The following is a 14,057-nucleotide window of genomic DNA, read 5'->3' as shown; positions in this document are numbered from 1 at the left end:
CCATGTCTCTGTGATGCCAATCAGGTCGTAGTGCCACAGACTCACAAGCACCTCTAGCTCTTCTTGCTTATTACCCAAGCTGCGGGCATTCATATAAAGGCATTTGAGCCAGGCCTCTGATAAGGTACCAAGACCCCCCAATAAAGTACTATCGCACCGCATCTTTGCCAGTGACTCTGCTTCTGATGTTGCTACATGTATCCCAGGGCTGTTTTCATTTGATGTGATTGTTACCCCTTCCCCCTTCATATTTAGTTTAAAGCATGTTCTATGAGCGTTGCCAGCTCATGACTGAACATCATTTTTCCCCGTGGCATCATTTGAACCCCATAAGGTTTTAGTAGACCAGGTGCCGTGTAAATCTCCCCACGGTTAAAAAATCCAAAGCTAGACTGTTGGCATCACCCTTTTAGCCAAGCATTAATCACTTGCACTTTGTTGCACCTTCTACTGTTTCTCCTTGTAACTGTAGGAATGGAGGCAAACACAACCTGTGCACCTGATCCTTCGAGCAACCATCCCAGTGTCCTAAAGTCCCTTTTGATTGCCTCTGGCCGTCTCTCTGCTATCTCGTTGTTACTGATCTGCATAACAAGAAGCGGGTAGTAATCAGAGGGTTTAACCAGACCTGGAAGCTTCTTAATAATATCCTTAACCCGGGCCCCAGGTAGGCAGGAGACCTCCCTGTGTGTTGGATCTGAGCGGCAGATAGGGCCCTCTGTTCCCCTCAGAAGGGAGTTGCCCACAACAATTACTCTCCTTTTTTCTTGGACGAAGAAGTCCTAATGTGTATGACTGGCTGATTCACTGTAGACCGTATGGCTGGTTGATTCCCTCTAGACAGCCCTATGGATGGACCTCCCTCTGTCTCTTCCTTTGCCTAGCTCTCATTGGCTAGAGCCCCAGACCTGTTTTGCAAGGGTGAGGGAGGCAGGGCAGGGCTTTTCCTTCCTCTTCTAGCAGGCACCTGCTTCCACTCTTCCCCATCCTTTAGCTCCGGTCTTTTTACTTGATGGTCACAGGGGAGGGGATTTTTCGCTTCTTGTGGAGCTTGCTGCTTACTATTCAGGAAGGAACTCCACCAATCTATTTCTCTCTCAGACTCCCTGATACTCCTCAGCCTTGCCACTTCATCCTTCAGCTCAGCCACCAGGCTAAGCAGGTGGTTCACCTGGTCACATCTGATACAGGTGTCATCACCACTACCCTCCATTGCAAGCATCAGGCTGCGGCACTCTCTGCAGCCCGCATGCCTGCATGGGTCCTCTGTCTGGGTGCCTACAGTTTTTCTAACAACCTTGGATCGATATAAAACCATAGTTGGTTCAGCAATCAGGAGACCGCTCAAAACACACAAGAGCTTATCTACAGCACGTGTAAGTCTTCCACTGTTACGACCGATTTACCCTTTGTTGCCTTGTGTTCAGTGCTTTGTGTGTGTGCAGCGGGCAGTGACTAGTCGCTACCCTCCCCAAGGCTTGTTATTGAAGCCTGTTAAGGGGGCAATTAGCAGCTGTTAACGTCGTTAACGTGTACAAAGAGCAGCGGGTTAACAGTGTCCCCAGCCCGTCTAAACTAGGCGCTGGTGATGGTGGCTCCGCCCATGTAAGCCAGGCTGCATGCTCTCAGCACACCGCGCCTCCACACTCCGCTGGTCCTCACCGCCGCTCCCGATGAATCTTTGTCTTCTATTTTGGGGGCAGCTTGTGGATGTGGTCGCCATGAGGGCCTGCCATCAGCAAAGCTAAGCAGCAACTGCCCCGGTCGGTGCTTTCCCACAAGCAACGCCTCCTCTTGTCACTTTTAAAACAAGCCCAAAATTCTCTCTCTTCTCCACATCCTGTAAGTCCTGAACCCCTTTAGACAATACTGCCCTTAGTGTGCATAAAGCGATTTCTGCTGAGTTATCTTGTTGGGTTTCACACCAGGAACGTGTTCATGGTCTCCGGAGCAGCCAGTTCAGTGTAATCTGTCCTTCCCTCCCCTTCCTCCCTCCCTCTGCCCTGCATCACTGTTCGTTTGATGACTGTCAGGTCCTTTTATTAAATTTAGTTAGTCTTTACTCAGATGCCATAACAGCAATTATGTTCCTTAAACAGATCATTTGGAGAACAGCTGCTTGCTGGTCTACGTAAGAGTGCGGATAGCAAAGAAAGTAACTAGTCACCATGACCATGAGCACACCACCATAATTACCAAGGTTGACAAATATGCAGCCATCAGTACAGTTGGATGAAAAGGATAAAAAAAGCAGAGTCAGCATGACATACTTTCTAAACAATAAAAGTATTTTATACTTTAGTCGTAGCCTCTTCCACAGATCTTATTTCTTTTTTTCTGCTTATGGTGGAAGGGACATGATGCTAGATTGTGTTTCCTGTTCACTGGGAAGAGCTTATCCTGCTCCCAATGGTAGCAGAACATAGTGATGAGAAATTTTCTGGAGTTCTGGTTTGATGAGGAAGCATGTCACAAACTGATGATAAAGACAGAAACTACACAATGGTATTTCCTAATTTTTGTCCTCCAGAGAGGCTATCTGCATTGGAAATCTGCCGCTCATGTGAAGTTCTTGCTGCTGATGGAAACTACTTGTTCCTTGTGCAAGGAGAGTTACTTCATTTGAGAATACATGAAGAAACTGGACTTGCACCCTTTCTCCCTCCTTTAAGAAGGCTTCTTCCCTACTGTCAGACCTTGAAGTGGGAACAAGAAAGCCTTCCTAGAAGTGGCGATAAAAAAAAAGTTTAAATTTAAGACCTCAAACTGCACCAGCTCAGGTAAGCTCAGAAAAGACCTTGAAGAGGTCCACCCTCCTGCTTTGGTGAATTATATGGACTAAAAGTGGATATAAAGCCTGAATACTATGCATACGTCTGAAGTCGAAGACTTTCTTTCTAAACAGAGCTGGAAGCAGGTACAGACAAATAAAAACAAAGGAATATAATTCACTGTAGAGATATATATGCATACACACAAACAGAACAAAAACAGCAGATAACCAAAAAACCAAAAGAAAAATAGTTCTAAGTCCAGAAATCAGAGGAAGGCAGTCCTTTGTACTACCTACTTCACCAAGAGCCAGCTACAATGAGTGGCTGCTGCTCTGCTGGAGGATGAGAACATTCACTCCCTACATCTTTGGCCAGTATCACATGAACGGAGCTTGAGGACAAATCCATCTTTGTTTAGAGACTTTCTGAAACATATCTTTGTCACAGTGCCAAGAAAAAACATTTTTTGAAAGAAATTAGGCTGTAAAATGCCCTGGCATAAAAATGAGGGCAATACTGGCCTGAATGCAGATAGTATTTGAAGATAAATGAGATGGAAACACTGTTCTTGAGCAGCAGACACAAAATGCCAGCACAAGAAATACAGTATCATCTATATAGTAATAGCAATAATGATAATTTGAGTGTAGTATTTTAAGCAAAGCTTTAAAGAACTAACAAATACCTGAATCTCTTCTCAACTGAAACAAGAAATAAGTGTACCTCCCTTACTAAATATATGTGGCAAGGCTCTAATGAAGATGCATCATGCTCTGTATGAGAAGAAGAGAGAGAAATGTCTGGTTTTTTTTTTCCTTCTCTGGCCACCATATAACCACAAAGCTTTAAGGTTCAAGGTTTTGTATATGTTTGATGAGTCCACTATGGAAGTCATAACTAAAAATTACATTAAAAAATCTGAGATTGTCACACATGGGCTTGAAAATGCTTTTAAATGGTAGTAATTATTCAGTGTTGAGTTTCTGGTTTTAAACATGAAATTTAATTATGCTGGTTACACATACCACAGTAATGCACAGTATGGTATATAGCTACTGTGTGAAATGTATACACACACTATAAATATGCACACCAGTAATTGGCAAATGCAACTCAATAATCAGACAGATACTGACAGATATTTAATAAGAAACAGAGTAGTTGCATGTGGTAGAAGGAAAGGAGTTTGATTATCTGCCTGTCACGTACTTGTCATTTTATTAACTGCCAGTATCCCTATTTCTCTAAATAACCTCCCCCAAACCATAGCTCTATTTGAAACATTGAAACCTGGTCTCTGCTTGAGATTAGGCTACAAATCCAGTTATAAAAATTGAGCAAGTCAAGGCAAGGTATGAAATAGGGATCTGAAAAAGAAAGTGTTTGTCTGGCGTGGCATCTTTTCTCCAGCTACGTCATTGATGAAATAAAGATATTACCAAAATACTATTTCATCCATATTCTTATATTAACATAACACACTACGGCTCAGAAAGTAAGAGATATCAATGCTTATTTTTAACAGAACTTATAATAAACATAAAATAGGAGTCTGTATTTTCAAAAATAAAGAAACAATTACTTTTTTGACAACCAAGTATTGATAACTTAGTTTCATTCCCGGCTAAATAACAATCCCTTCAGTTTAAACACCAAATGCATTCAGTTCCTGATGAACAATCTGAGGAAAAAGAAGAAACATTAGGAAAGAAAAAAAGTAAGATACGCAGACCCCAAAAGCGCTTGCAAGGACAAAAGTGAACATACAAGCAGAATTAGCTGCATCTAGAAGGAAGAGAAAAAGTAATACAGTAACATCAACAGAAGTCTGAGCTGTCAGTAAATCCGGTCAGTGTAATGTAAAGTGAGATGAGATTTGCCCAGCTCTTATGACATACATAGCTTACTTAATTAACAATACAGTCATCCTGAACACACCTTTTGTAGTATTGAGCTTAAGGAAGGGGGAGGGGAAATTAAAAAATATCTTCAGCAAAAGAAGTCAACCTGAAGACTTTCGCATAGAGGTAAATCAGCATGAGTATTTACTACTGGCTAGATGAGCTAGAATTCAAGAGCCAAAACTCAGGTAACACTAGGATTAGGGACTTAATAGAATACAGCCTAACTGAGTGTGCTAGTGATTACTAAGAACTCTATCTACCCACTACACAGGTCTATCTTACACTTCAAGACATTCATGTGGTTTGAATAGGTCATTAAAACGTTGAGGAAGGAAAAAGTATACTAGAGATTTAAATTAAAATAAACTTTTGGTTGATACTGTCATAACCAAAAGTTCCACAGTAATTACACCAAAGTGATGCATACTTATTTTAATTAATTTTAAAGAATTGCACATCCTACATTTCACACATTCTCCTTTCATAGGGAAGTTTCCCAAAGAGCACAAAAAATCCTGTTCTTTAGAACTATTTTTGAGAAAAGACAGAATGAAATATTTTGCGATATACTTGAGGAAAAGCTTGTAGTTATGATCAAAGTACAAGTATTTGTACTTTGATCACTAGTACAAGTGATCAAAACTCCCTCCTCTCCTGCAGTTTTCATGGTTCTTCAAGCCAATAAGAAAATAGAGCTTGACAACAAAATTAGGGTCAGTGTATGAGTCACACTGCAGCTGATTACATACATAAACTGCATATAATTTCTTCGTAATTTTTCTGACAAGACTATTTTTAAACTATTATAACAACTACCTTGTGAGTAACAATGCACCAAGAAAATATGTTTGTACACTTAACAAAAGAGAAAGAAAGGGGACTACTACCCTTCCTTACTTTAGCACATCTGAAACAGTTACGTAAATCAGAAAACATTAATGATGGTCAGATAAATTGGGAAAACCAAAAAGCTGTAATACTCTTAATACAGGAAAGGGGAGTTCCATATGTAACACGAGAAAATGTTTCCTTAAAATATCTTGCTTGGCTCCTGGGGGTTGTGCATACTCTATTAGTTGGGCCAACAACACCCCTTTGACTCTGCTCACTCCTCCAAAGCTTTCATCTCTCTTCTTTTCAAGTCCCTGCAAGAGTGTAAAAGAACCAACTGCCCTTAAAGGCTTTCTCTGCAGCTATTTAAAAGCACTTTAAGCTCAGATGCTGGAACACACGTATGCAAAACACCTCAAGGATTTTTGATCATAGCAGGTAAACATTTCTTCTTTGATTCTCAGCAACTTGCATAGAATCTTTCAAAAATGGAGGAAAGGAAGATGACTTTATTAATAAAAAGGAAATACATAGTTATTCTACTAAGCTGATGTCTGACTGGTATTTGAAACACACTGGTAAGTCTATGCAAAGAAACATACAAATGTTTCACTAACCAAATCCCAGAGCTGTTTAGACTGCCTTTGTTCTAACTGAAGTAAACTTCAAAAAGGAGTGTTTTGGTTTTAAGCAGAAATGCCATTCTGAAACTAAACCTACAGCCAACCCCACTTAAGCAGGAGGCACTGTGTTAGTTTGCAGAGAAGTCTCAGTGTGCATGGACGAATTTTCTTTTAGAAGGAAGTTACCAAGAAGCATACCTGGAAGTTTGCATCAAATGTGCTCTAACCGCATCTACATTACTGTCTGAATGGATGACTAATTCTTTGGGGAGTTTTTAAGTCTGTTCTGCTTTGAGCAGAGATTGGACTAGAAGCCTTCCACAGATACCTTTTCATGGGTTATTTTATGGCTGTTTGGAATAATACCAAAACTGCACACAGTGTCAATCCAAGCACCGATTTGACCTGCTGCTGTTATTTCAAATTATTTACTAATGTAAACATAGATTTTCATGTCCAATAATTCTTACTTACCAGCCTCGCATTCTAATTTAATAAAACAAAAATTACTCTGCACACTAAAGAAGTTTTCTGTGGCACTATAGATCTCTTTACATGTTTCTGAACACTGAAAAATGCAGTTAGTATGCTGCCTGTGTTACACAGGATGAGGAACTAGAAAATCATAGCGACATGTACAACCTGAAAAAAGCCCACTGTCAATCATTAAGTGGTGGAAATTAGTTTTAAGCTTGATATTATCATCCTCTCAGTGGTTAATGATATCCATTATAAACCAGAATTACTTCCAATTTATCTATATATTCATTAGAAGCTCAGTATACAACCTCTCATCTTTAACTATATGATGATTTTAAAATATACTCAGTGCTGTCATCAGGATTCTACTGCCTCAGTAGAGTACGTATGTCCTTCTTATTTTAGAGTATGTGCTTCTTATTTGGTCCTTCTCAGAAATGATTGGAAAAAAAGCAGAGAGAAAATGCAAAGAACTGAAAGAAAATTTACAAGTTATTCAAATTGAAAAGACTAATACAGAAAAAGGTGAACTGAGATATCCATGCAAGTAAAAAAAGTGCTATAATAAAATAGTCTCAACTTACCCAGAATGATAATGAAGTGAGAAGGACTTTTGTCTGACATGTAAATATTTCCACTTAAATCTTATTTCCCAAGAAAACTAAATGTATAAGATGTTTTCTCTTTCCACCCATTCATCCAAAATAACTTGTCAACCTTTGTTCAGTCAGTTAACTTTAAGAAGCAGAAATCTCACTAACTCATAATTTAAAAAAAAGTTTCCTCAATAAAAAATGAAAAAGGTAAAAAACAAAGAAAAAGTGGACTTCCACAACAGTACCCCGGACGTCTGTGTAAGAAAGCAGACACTGCAGGTATCTGTGTGAGGAATAGTGAAAGATGAAGTCTTTACAATGAGAACATGCAAGCAAGACAAGAAAATTCCCTTGGAAGCTAGGTTTCCATAGTTCTACTGCTGTTGGAATAATTTCTGAGTTCACTGTTGCTGCAACAAAATAAATATCTTATTTAGCCAGAAAAATACAGACAGTAAATCCTACCACATCTGTTCCATGTCTTCTTTCCAGCAGAAGTCGGAAGATATTAGCTGTAATCTTGTTATCTTGGACACCTTGTCCAAGACCACGGTTGTCATCCTGCATAAGTCGACGATCCATGATCACTTCCAACTGACCTGGAAGGCCAATGCAAGGATTATACTGGCTACAGGAATATTTAAAGTTTCTATTAAACCTACGAAAAATACCCTGAAATACACCTTACAAAGAATCACAATTTTCCTCTTGCATATGGAAATTTAGCATGAAAAGTTATTAATGTTAACTACTATTTGTAAGGAGGATACTCGGCACATCGAACATTGAAGAAGAGAATTATCCTAAGCAGCTGCAACTGGAGAGACCTTCTGCAGAAGAACTGTCTTGATATTATGCTCCATAGGAGTGTACCTCCCAAACAGATTCTTTTTTCTTTTTTTTGTTTCACATTTGGAGGCAGAAGGAAAAATAGGTAGGCAATATGAAGATAAAAATATTCACAATCAATGCTTCTTTTAAAGATATTTTCACTTGTGGAAGTAGAAAGAACTTTGCACTAGATGAATATTAATTAAGAGGTTTTGAGTTTACACTGAACTGTAGCACTGCTCTTTAAGCATGATGTTAAATCATAAATAACCTCATGGTAAATAATGTCCAGGTTTCTATGTCCAGGAGGAAACCAGTTCAGGGCATGTAATTAAGGCGGTTACAATTTTTACACACTGAATCTTCAAACAAGTGTACTTGTTTTCTTAAAAAAACCTGAAGACTGAAGTACTTGTTTCCTAAATAAGAAATGCACAATTTAAGCTACTAGAAAAGGCTGCTTCGTAAGGCAGTTTCTTTTATACTTCTTCATTGTTCTATACTTATCCAATTTTTTAAAATACTGTACTTTCCCTTCTCTCAAACAAAACCAGGGTTTTTTTTGTATTAAGGACAGAAATCATCTACCAATGTGTAAAAAACGAACTACCATTTTGCACTAAGTTTTAAGACTAAGATTTTGCCTCACATTGCTGGTCTTTGTGGATCGCTGTGTGAACATGGGCTGACAGACAGGTATGTCAAGTTTCTGAAAAAGCTAGAACCGTATTAAGAATGACAAATCTGTAATATATTTTTGTCCAAGTTTTGGAACAATACTCAGAAGATCTAGATTCAGAACTATCTAACCACATTTCCAACATTCTTTAAGAAGCTAGGATAACGAAGACTGTCAAACTAAAGCTTTGTAATTCTTAAGGTGATTGTGAACAGCAAATACAAACAAAATGTTCAGTTCTGCTGAAGTCAGAAATAAAAAAAAACACATTTCAAAAGTGTGTCAAAGATTTTAAAATATTTGTTTAGAGAAACTTCTGGGTTAAAAATTGTGCAAGTATATCGCATGCGGCTTTACAACGTAAGTAATCCTTGCTAACCAGTTAATTATCCATGAGACTGCAGGGAAGTTCACATGTAAACGATGTCGAGCATTCCATCTTTTTGGAGGTCTTCCCTGGGCATGAAGGATAATGCACTAAGTAGTAAATTAGAGCAGAAGTGGATGGAACTTACAAGGTAGAGGAAGTCCAGCATCTAACATTAAAAAATTATTATGCATCCAATCCAATCCAAATGATTATGCATCCAAATGGGAAGAAAGATAGAAAGTAGTAATAAAGGTGTGGCATATGTTTTTGATAAAGTCTCTTAGAAGCTGTCGTTGAAGACTGACGACATTGTATCGAGAAATACTATTGAATACAGATCATCTGACAGCATAGAAGTTAACCGACTGCTCCATATTAAGGAAGCTGTCTCTAATCCAAGAATGAGAAATGAGATAAAATCAGCTGTTCATAGAAATCTCAGATGGTGGGTTACATCCTGAGACACAGCTACCAAAGGTGTTTGCCTAAGCTGCAATGTTTCTGAATTTTTTTCAGGATCCCTTTGAGAGCCTGAAGAGCCTTCAGAAGTGTCATGAAGCATATGACTTCCAGCAGCCACAGACCTTTCAGCTTGATTTTTATTCTCTTTTACGTCCAACATTGCCCCAGGACAAAGGCAGTAAACAGAGTCATTTTATGAAATACTACCTAATGACAACAAGTCAGATGAATACACTTTCCTGCTTTTTTTTTTTGTGAGGACACAGTAAATATTTGATGTTGGTAACTATCTCCTAACCTTGAGTGAAATAATAGAGTTTGTCAAAGAGTGATATAGTTAAGAAATTAATGGCATGACCCAGTATAGGATACATCTTTTGCTCTCTTATTTAACTGGTGTAGCAGAAAAGCCCCTAATGTCCTCTGACTGGTTTGAAACCTAAGCTCACAGAAAGCCAGTTTCTTCCTTGTATTTAACTACAATATGTCAAACAGTGCTAGCCTTAACCTCCCTAGCTTGAAGACAGAGAGTGGGGCTATCTGTGGACTTGGATGCTGCATTATTCTGTGATGCAGAGAGTAGGATTGTTAAAGAACAAATACAGGCATTATTTTAAGGTAATGGAGCCTCTGCACAGTAATTTGGTCTCAGATAACTACACAACAGGTGCCTACAAATATCTGGTGGTTAAAAGTTCATTCACAAGACTAGGCCAAAGAGAATTTGGTTTCTAGTAATGGAAGTCATGAAACAATGTGTTTTGGGTCTTGTATCAGGTGGGCTTGGAAGAAAAGGCTGATGTTTTCCACCATGTCTTTATTAAAGTATTGGCCAATGTTAACTCTTTGCCCTAAAATTAATTAAATTAGGTTTGCTAATACTGCCATGGCCTACTAGAGTATTCACCTTTTGTTAGAGTAGACATTAATATGGTATTTTTCCAAAAAGAATCAGGGAATTAGCTTTTGGCACAGTTTCTGATGGGCTTTTTTTTCTTCCAAGCATGCATTCTGTTGTTTTTCAAAACCATGTAAAATTAAACTCAAAACATATTACGGCAAGGAATTATACATTTTAAATTATGTACTAGATATCTTATTTTTTCCACCACTTCCTAGCTTTATTTGCATGCCTCCTTATTTTGGTAGTGGCACAGACTGAACAACAGACCTCTGTTTCCATCCCTCCAGGCCATTCATTGTACCCTCATATCCTGCTGTGAGGGACATGAGTGCATCCCTTTTGGAATTCTTACTATGAATTGATTTTTCATGTCAACATATTCATCAGCTGTTTCAAAATACTCCATTAAATTCACAAGGTACGATTTTGCTTCAGAAGAAATTTGTTAGTACTTACCCAGGGTAATTTTTATCATGTATTTCGCCAATTCTAGTCTTTAAAAAGCTGTTATTGTTTTCCTTGACAGGGATGTTAGCCTATACTGTGTATACCTTAAAACTAGTGCTTTCTAACCTAAAGCAAATAAACAAATCAAAAAAACATGATCAGCAACACATTAGCCATCTTAACACCTCTGCTACCAGCAGAACCAAAGAGAGCAAACCACTTAAGTTTTCCTGTTTTATCCATGAGTTCCATCAGTGTTCTTGGGTGAAAAATATCTTGTTTGGACAACTTATTGTTCATTTTGCCTTTTTATACTCTCTTCCTCCTGTCTCTAGTTGGAGACTTATCTTCCATTAAAGATGACAAGATCTTATGTGGGAACAACCTCTAAGTCCTCCCTTATAGACATATTTTAAGCTTGTCAAAAATGGAGAAACGTATTTTCTTTTTTAACATGCTAGTCGTCGTGGTAATCTCCGAATGACCCATTTCAGACAATCATGATGGATAGGCCTTTATAATATCTGTCATCTTATACTTACCATTTTTCAAGCTTGCAACACCTAGAGACTGAGCTGAATGAAGTGTCAAACGAACGCCAATATCTTGGATATAAACCATTGTAGTCATAGGGTAGATATTTGCTTGTAAAGGCAATTTGCTCATCGTCAGTCTAGGCTGGATCTGCAGTATGAACATGAGCTTTAATAAAATACATTCTTTTTACCCATTTAAATTTCAAAGACTTTTTCAGACATTTATCCTATGGGCTTTAAAAGCACAACTGGCACCAAAGCACTCACTCAACCGTATTATTTAGCTTTTTGGAGATTTGTGGCTAAAATTACCACTTTGGAAATGATAACTTCAATGTACTTTTAGATGAAAGAATTTAAAAAAAACCTGAAAGATTCATCAAGGGAACCAAAAAAAAAAAAGGGAACAATAACAGTTACAGAATGAGAGAAATTTTTTTTCTCTCCTCTAGAAAGCAAGCAGGGAATAGATTCAAGGTAGCAGAAAAGAAATTGCTGGTTTATAATGGGAACTTATTAAAGTGCTAGTGGAAGTTTTGAATGGTATATAACAAATGAGTAGTAGTTTCATGTTTAAATATTCACTTTACTGTCTCCAGCAAAATGCAGTACCACACACTACCTGGAAAACCAGTAGTTTCCTACTCAGCAGCTATGTTTTTCAATGTATTTTTAGCTAAGAAGCAAGGTATGGAAAAAAAAGTTCTCATTCTCTTGTGTGTGCTGCAGAGTCCAAGTTAAGAAAATAGCCACACTGTATTTCACCAGATGCATTACCAATAGAGCAAATTATTAAGCTCCAAAAATACATTCCACCACAGCAGCAAGCAGTTGTTCTCCAGGTCTGAGTTGCTACCCAAAGGGCTCTAATTAAACAGACAAAACAGTGGGGAAAGGCAAGCAGACATACAAGCAACTACACGGTGCCTTGTCATAACTTGCTGTACTACAATTCTTACATTGAAAAGGATACAAAGGAATATTTAACAAACTTCTTGAAAGAAAACAGTTGCTAATTCATCTGGTCTAAATCAAATTTTATAATGGATGTAAGGTTTTCTCATTTTAAATGATCAGTGGAGTTTAACATGAACGTTTGATTAATATAACTCAAACTCTTTACAAGAGAAGTATTAAGGCAGTTAAAAACTGAGACCCCAGGCTTTCAAAATTCATAGGCAATAATTACCTGATATCCATTAAGATCTGTATAGAATCTATTCTGACTGTTTATATCAGATGAAATCCTCATTGCAAGCTCACGATTATACTCTCCTCTAATATCCACAATATTGGAAATTTCAACAGACTGGCCTTCCAAACCTACATTAAAAAGATGCAATTAAAATATCTCCATTTTTAGAAGTGATTGCCACACATATAAGAATGACTATGGTCCCATCTAGTCAGATATCTGAACCCAGTTCAGTTATGTACCATATAACATTGTAGTACTTAAAATACAGTACTCATTTTGCAGGCATTTTGAAACCTTCACTGCAGTAGAACAGAAAAAAATCATTGTAAGAACCAGTGTGGATTCCAGTAAAACATCAGGAAACAGCACAAAACTGTTAAGCACAGTCTGCAGCAGCAGCTAATATGCTGGAGTGACACCCAGCCACTCACTTCTTGCCTTGACACTTAGTGTTGCCATTAACACACAAGAACAGAACTACCAACTTCTTGACAGTAACTGTTACACTAAGTGGGAGACAGATCAGCTGTTGTAACCTAAACAGGGACAATCTTCCTTAAGGACCCTGAATTAAGAAACTGCACACCAATAGGATGACAATCAGGACACAGGTGTTTGCTGACAAGGAAAAGATGTCAATTTATTTAAAGAATCATTAAGTATCTGAAAATGCAGAAAGGTGTTTAGTGAGGATTTTTTCTCCAGTACCTCATGCTGGAAGTTTAATAATAACTTGACATTTTCAAACAGCTTGAGATACAGTTTGGACTGGAATCATACCATCATTTAGCATGACCACTTCTTCCCTTTCTGTAGTCTAATGGGACTAACAATTGTGAAAAGAACTCTGCCAAGTAGAAGAATGATATAAAGTATGTCTTTTAAAAATCTGAATGCCACCTGCTATTGTACTACAGTGCTAAATGAAAAACATATAGTTTAGGTAATTACTTTTATTTTCTTAGACCTACTCTGGAAAAGTGGATCTATACACTCTTAGTCATAAATTTTCCAACTATTTTAAAGTAGGGCTATGAAAGTATGAGTACATTAAACAAGGATACAATATTTCAGTTTCCAATTTTAGAATGACCAGACCATGAATTACTCTCAGCTTTTTCTACTGCATAATTTAATAAAAATACTACTATGAAAATAACAAAACATAAGAAGTGTCTGATAAAATAATGTTGATATTAAAACTAGACGTCAATGGAAGCAGAAAAAGCTTAAAAGCACTCATGAGTCATTTACTGCGAGCCAGAATATTTTCAGTTCAAAATCAACGGAATTCTAAAGCCAGAAGTGGACAAAGAGTGTTTTACCAAAATTGCTGAAGAAACTAGCTGCCGGACTTGGGACTACTGCCCAAAAGTTACAGTAGCCACAGTCAGGCTTTCCATCCCATGGTAAACAGGTTAC

At 37.8% G+C, this 14,057-nt stretch overlaps 1 protein-coding gene across 1 annotated transcript in view; it reads right to left on the bottom strand.

The window, feature by feature from the left end:
- Positions 1-2,512: 2,512 nt before the first annotated feature.
- LOC104279066 (alpha-mannosidase 2-like) overlaps positions 2,513-14,057 on the bottom strand; it is a gene marked incomplete at its 5' end in the record, with an annotated part of 51,681 nt that continues 40,136 nt past the window's right edge. The window contains 4 exons of the mRNA XM_009876235.1: positions 2,513-2,722; positions 7,674-7,807; positions 11,444-11,585; positions 12,627-12,760. Of these exons, the coding sequence (XP_009874537.1) occupies positions 2,513-2,722; positions 7,674-7,807; positions 11,444-11,585; positions 12,627-12,760 (620 nt within the window). The remainder of the gene's footprint in view (positions 2,723-7,673; positions 7,808-11,443; positions 11,586-12,626; positions 12,761-14,057) is intronic.

This window comes from Apaloderma vittatum, unplaced genomic scaffold, assembly GCF_000703405.1.
Source record: "Apaloderma vittatum isolate BGI_N311 unplaced genomic scaffold, ASM70340v1 scaffold2679, whole genome shotgun sequence".
NCBI classification, from domain to species: Eukaryota; Metazoa; Chordata; class Aves; order Trogoniformes; family Trogonidae; genus Apaloderma; species Apaloderma vittatum.
Note: the sequence above shows the minus strand (reverse complement) of the source record. Positions and strands in the feature narration are given on the sequence as shown.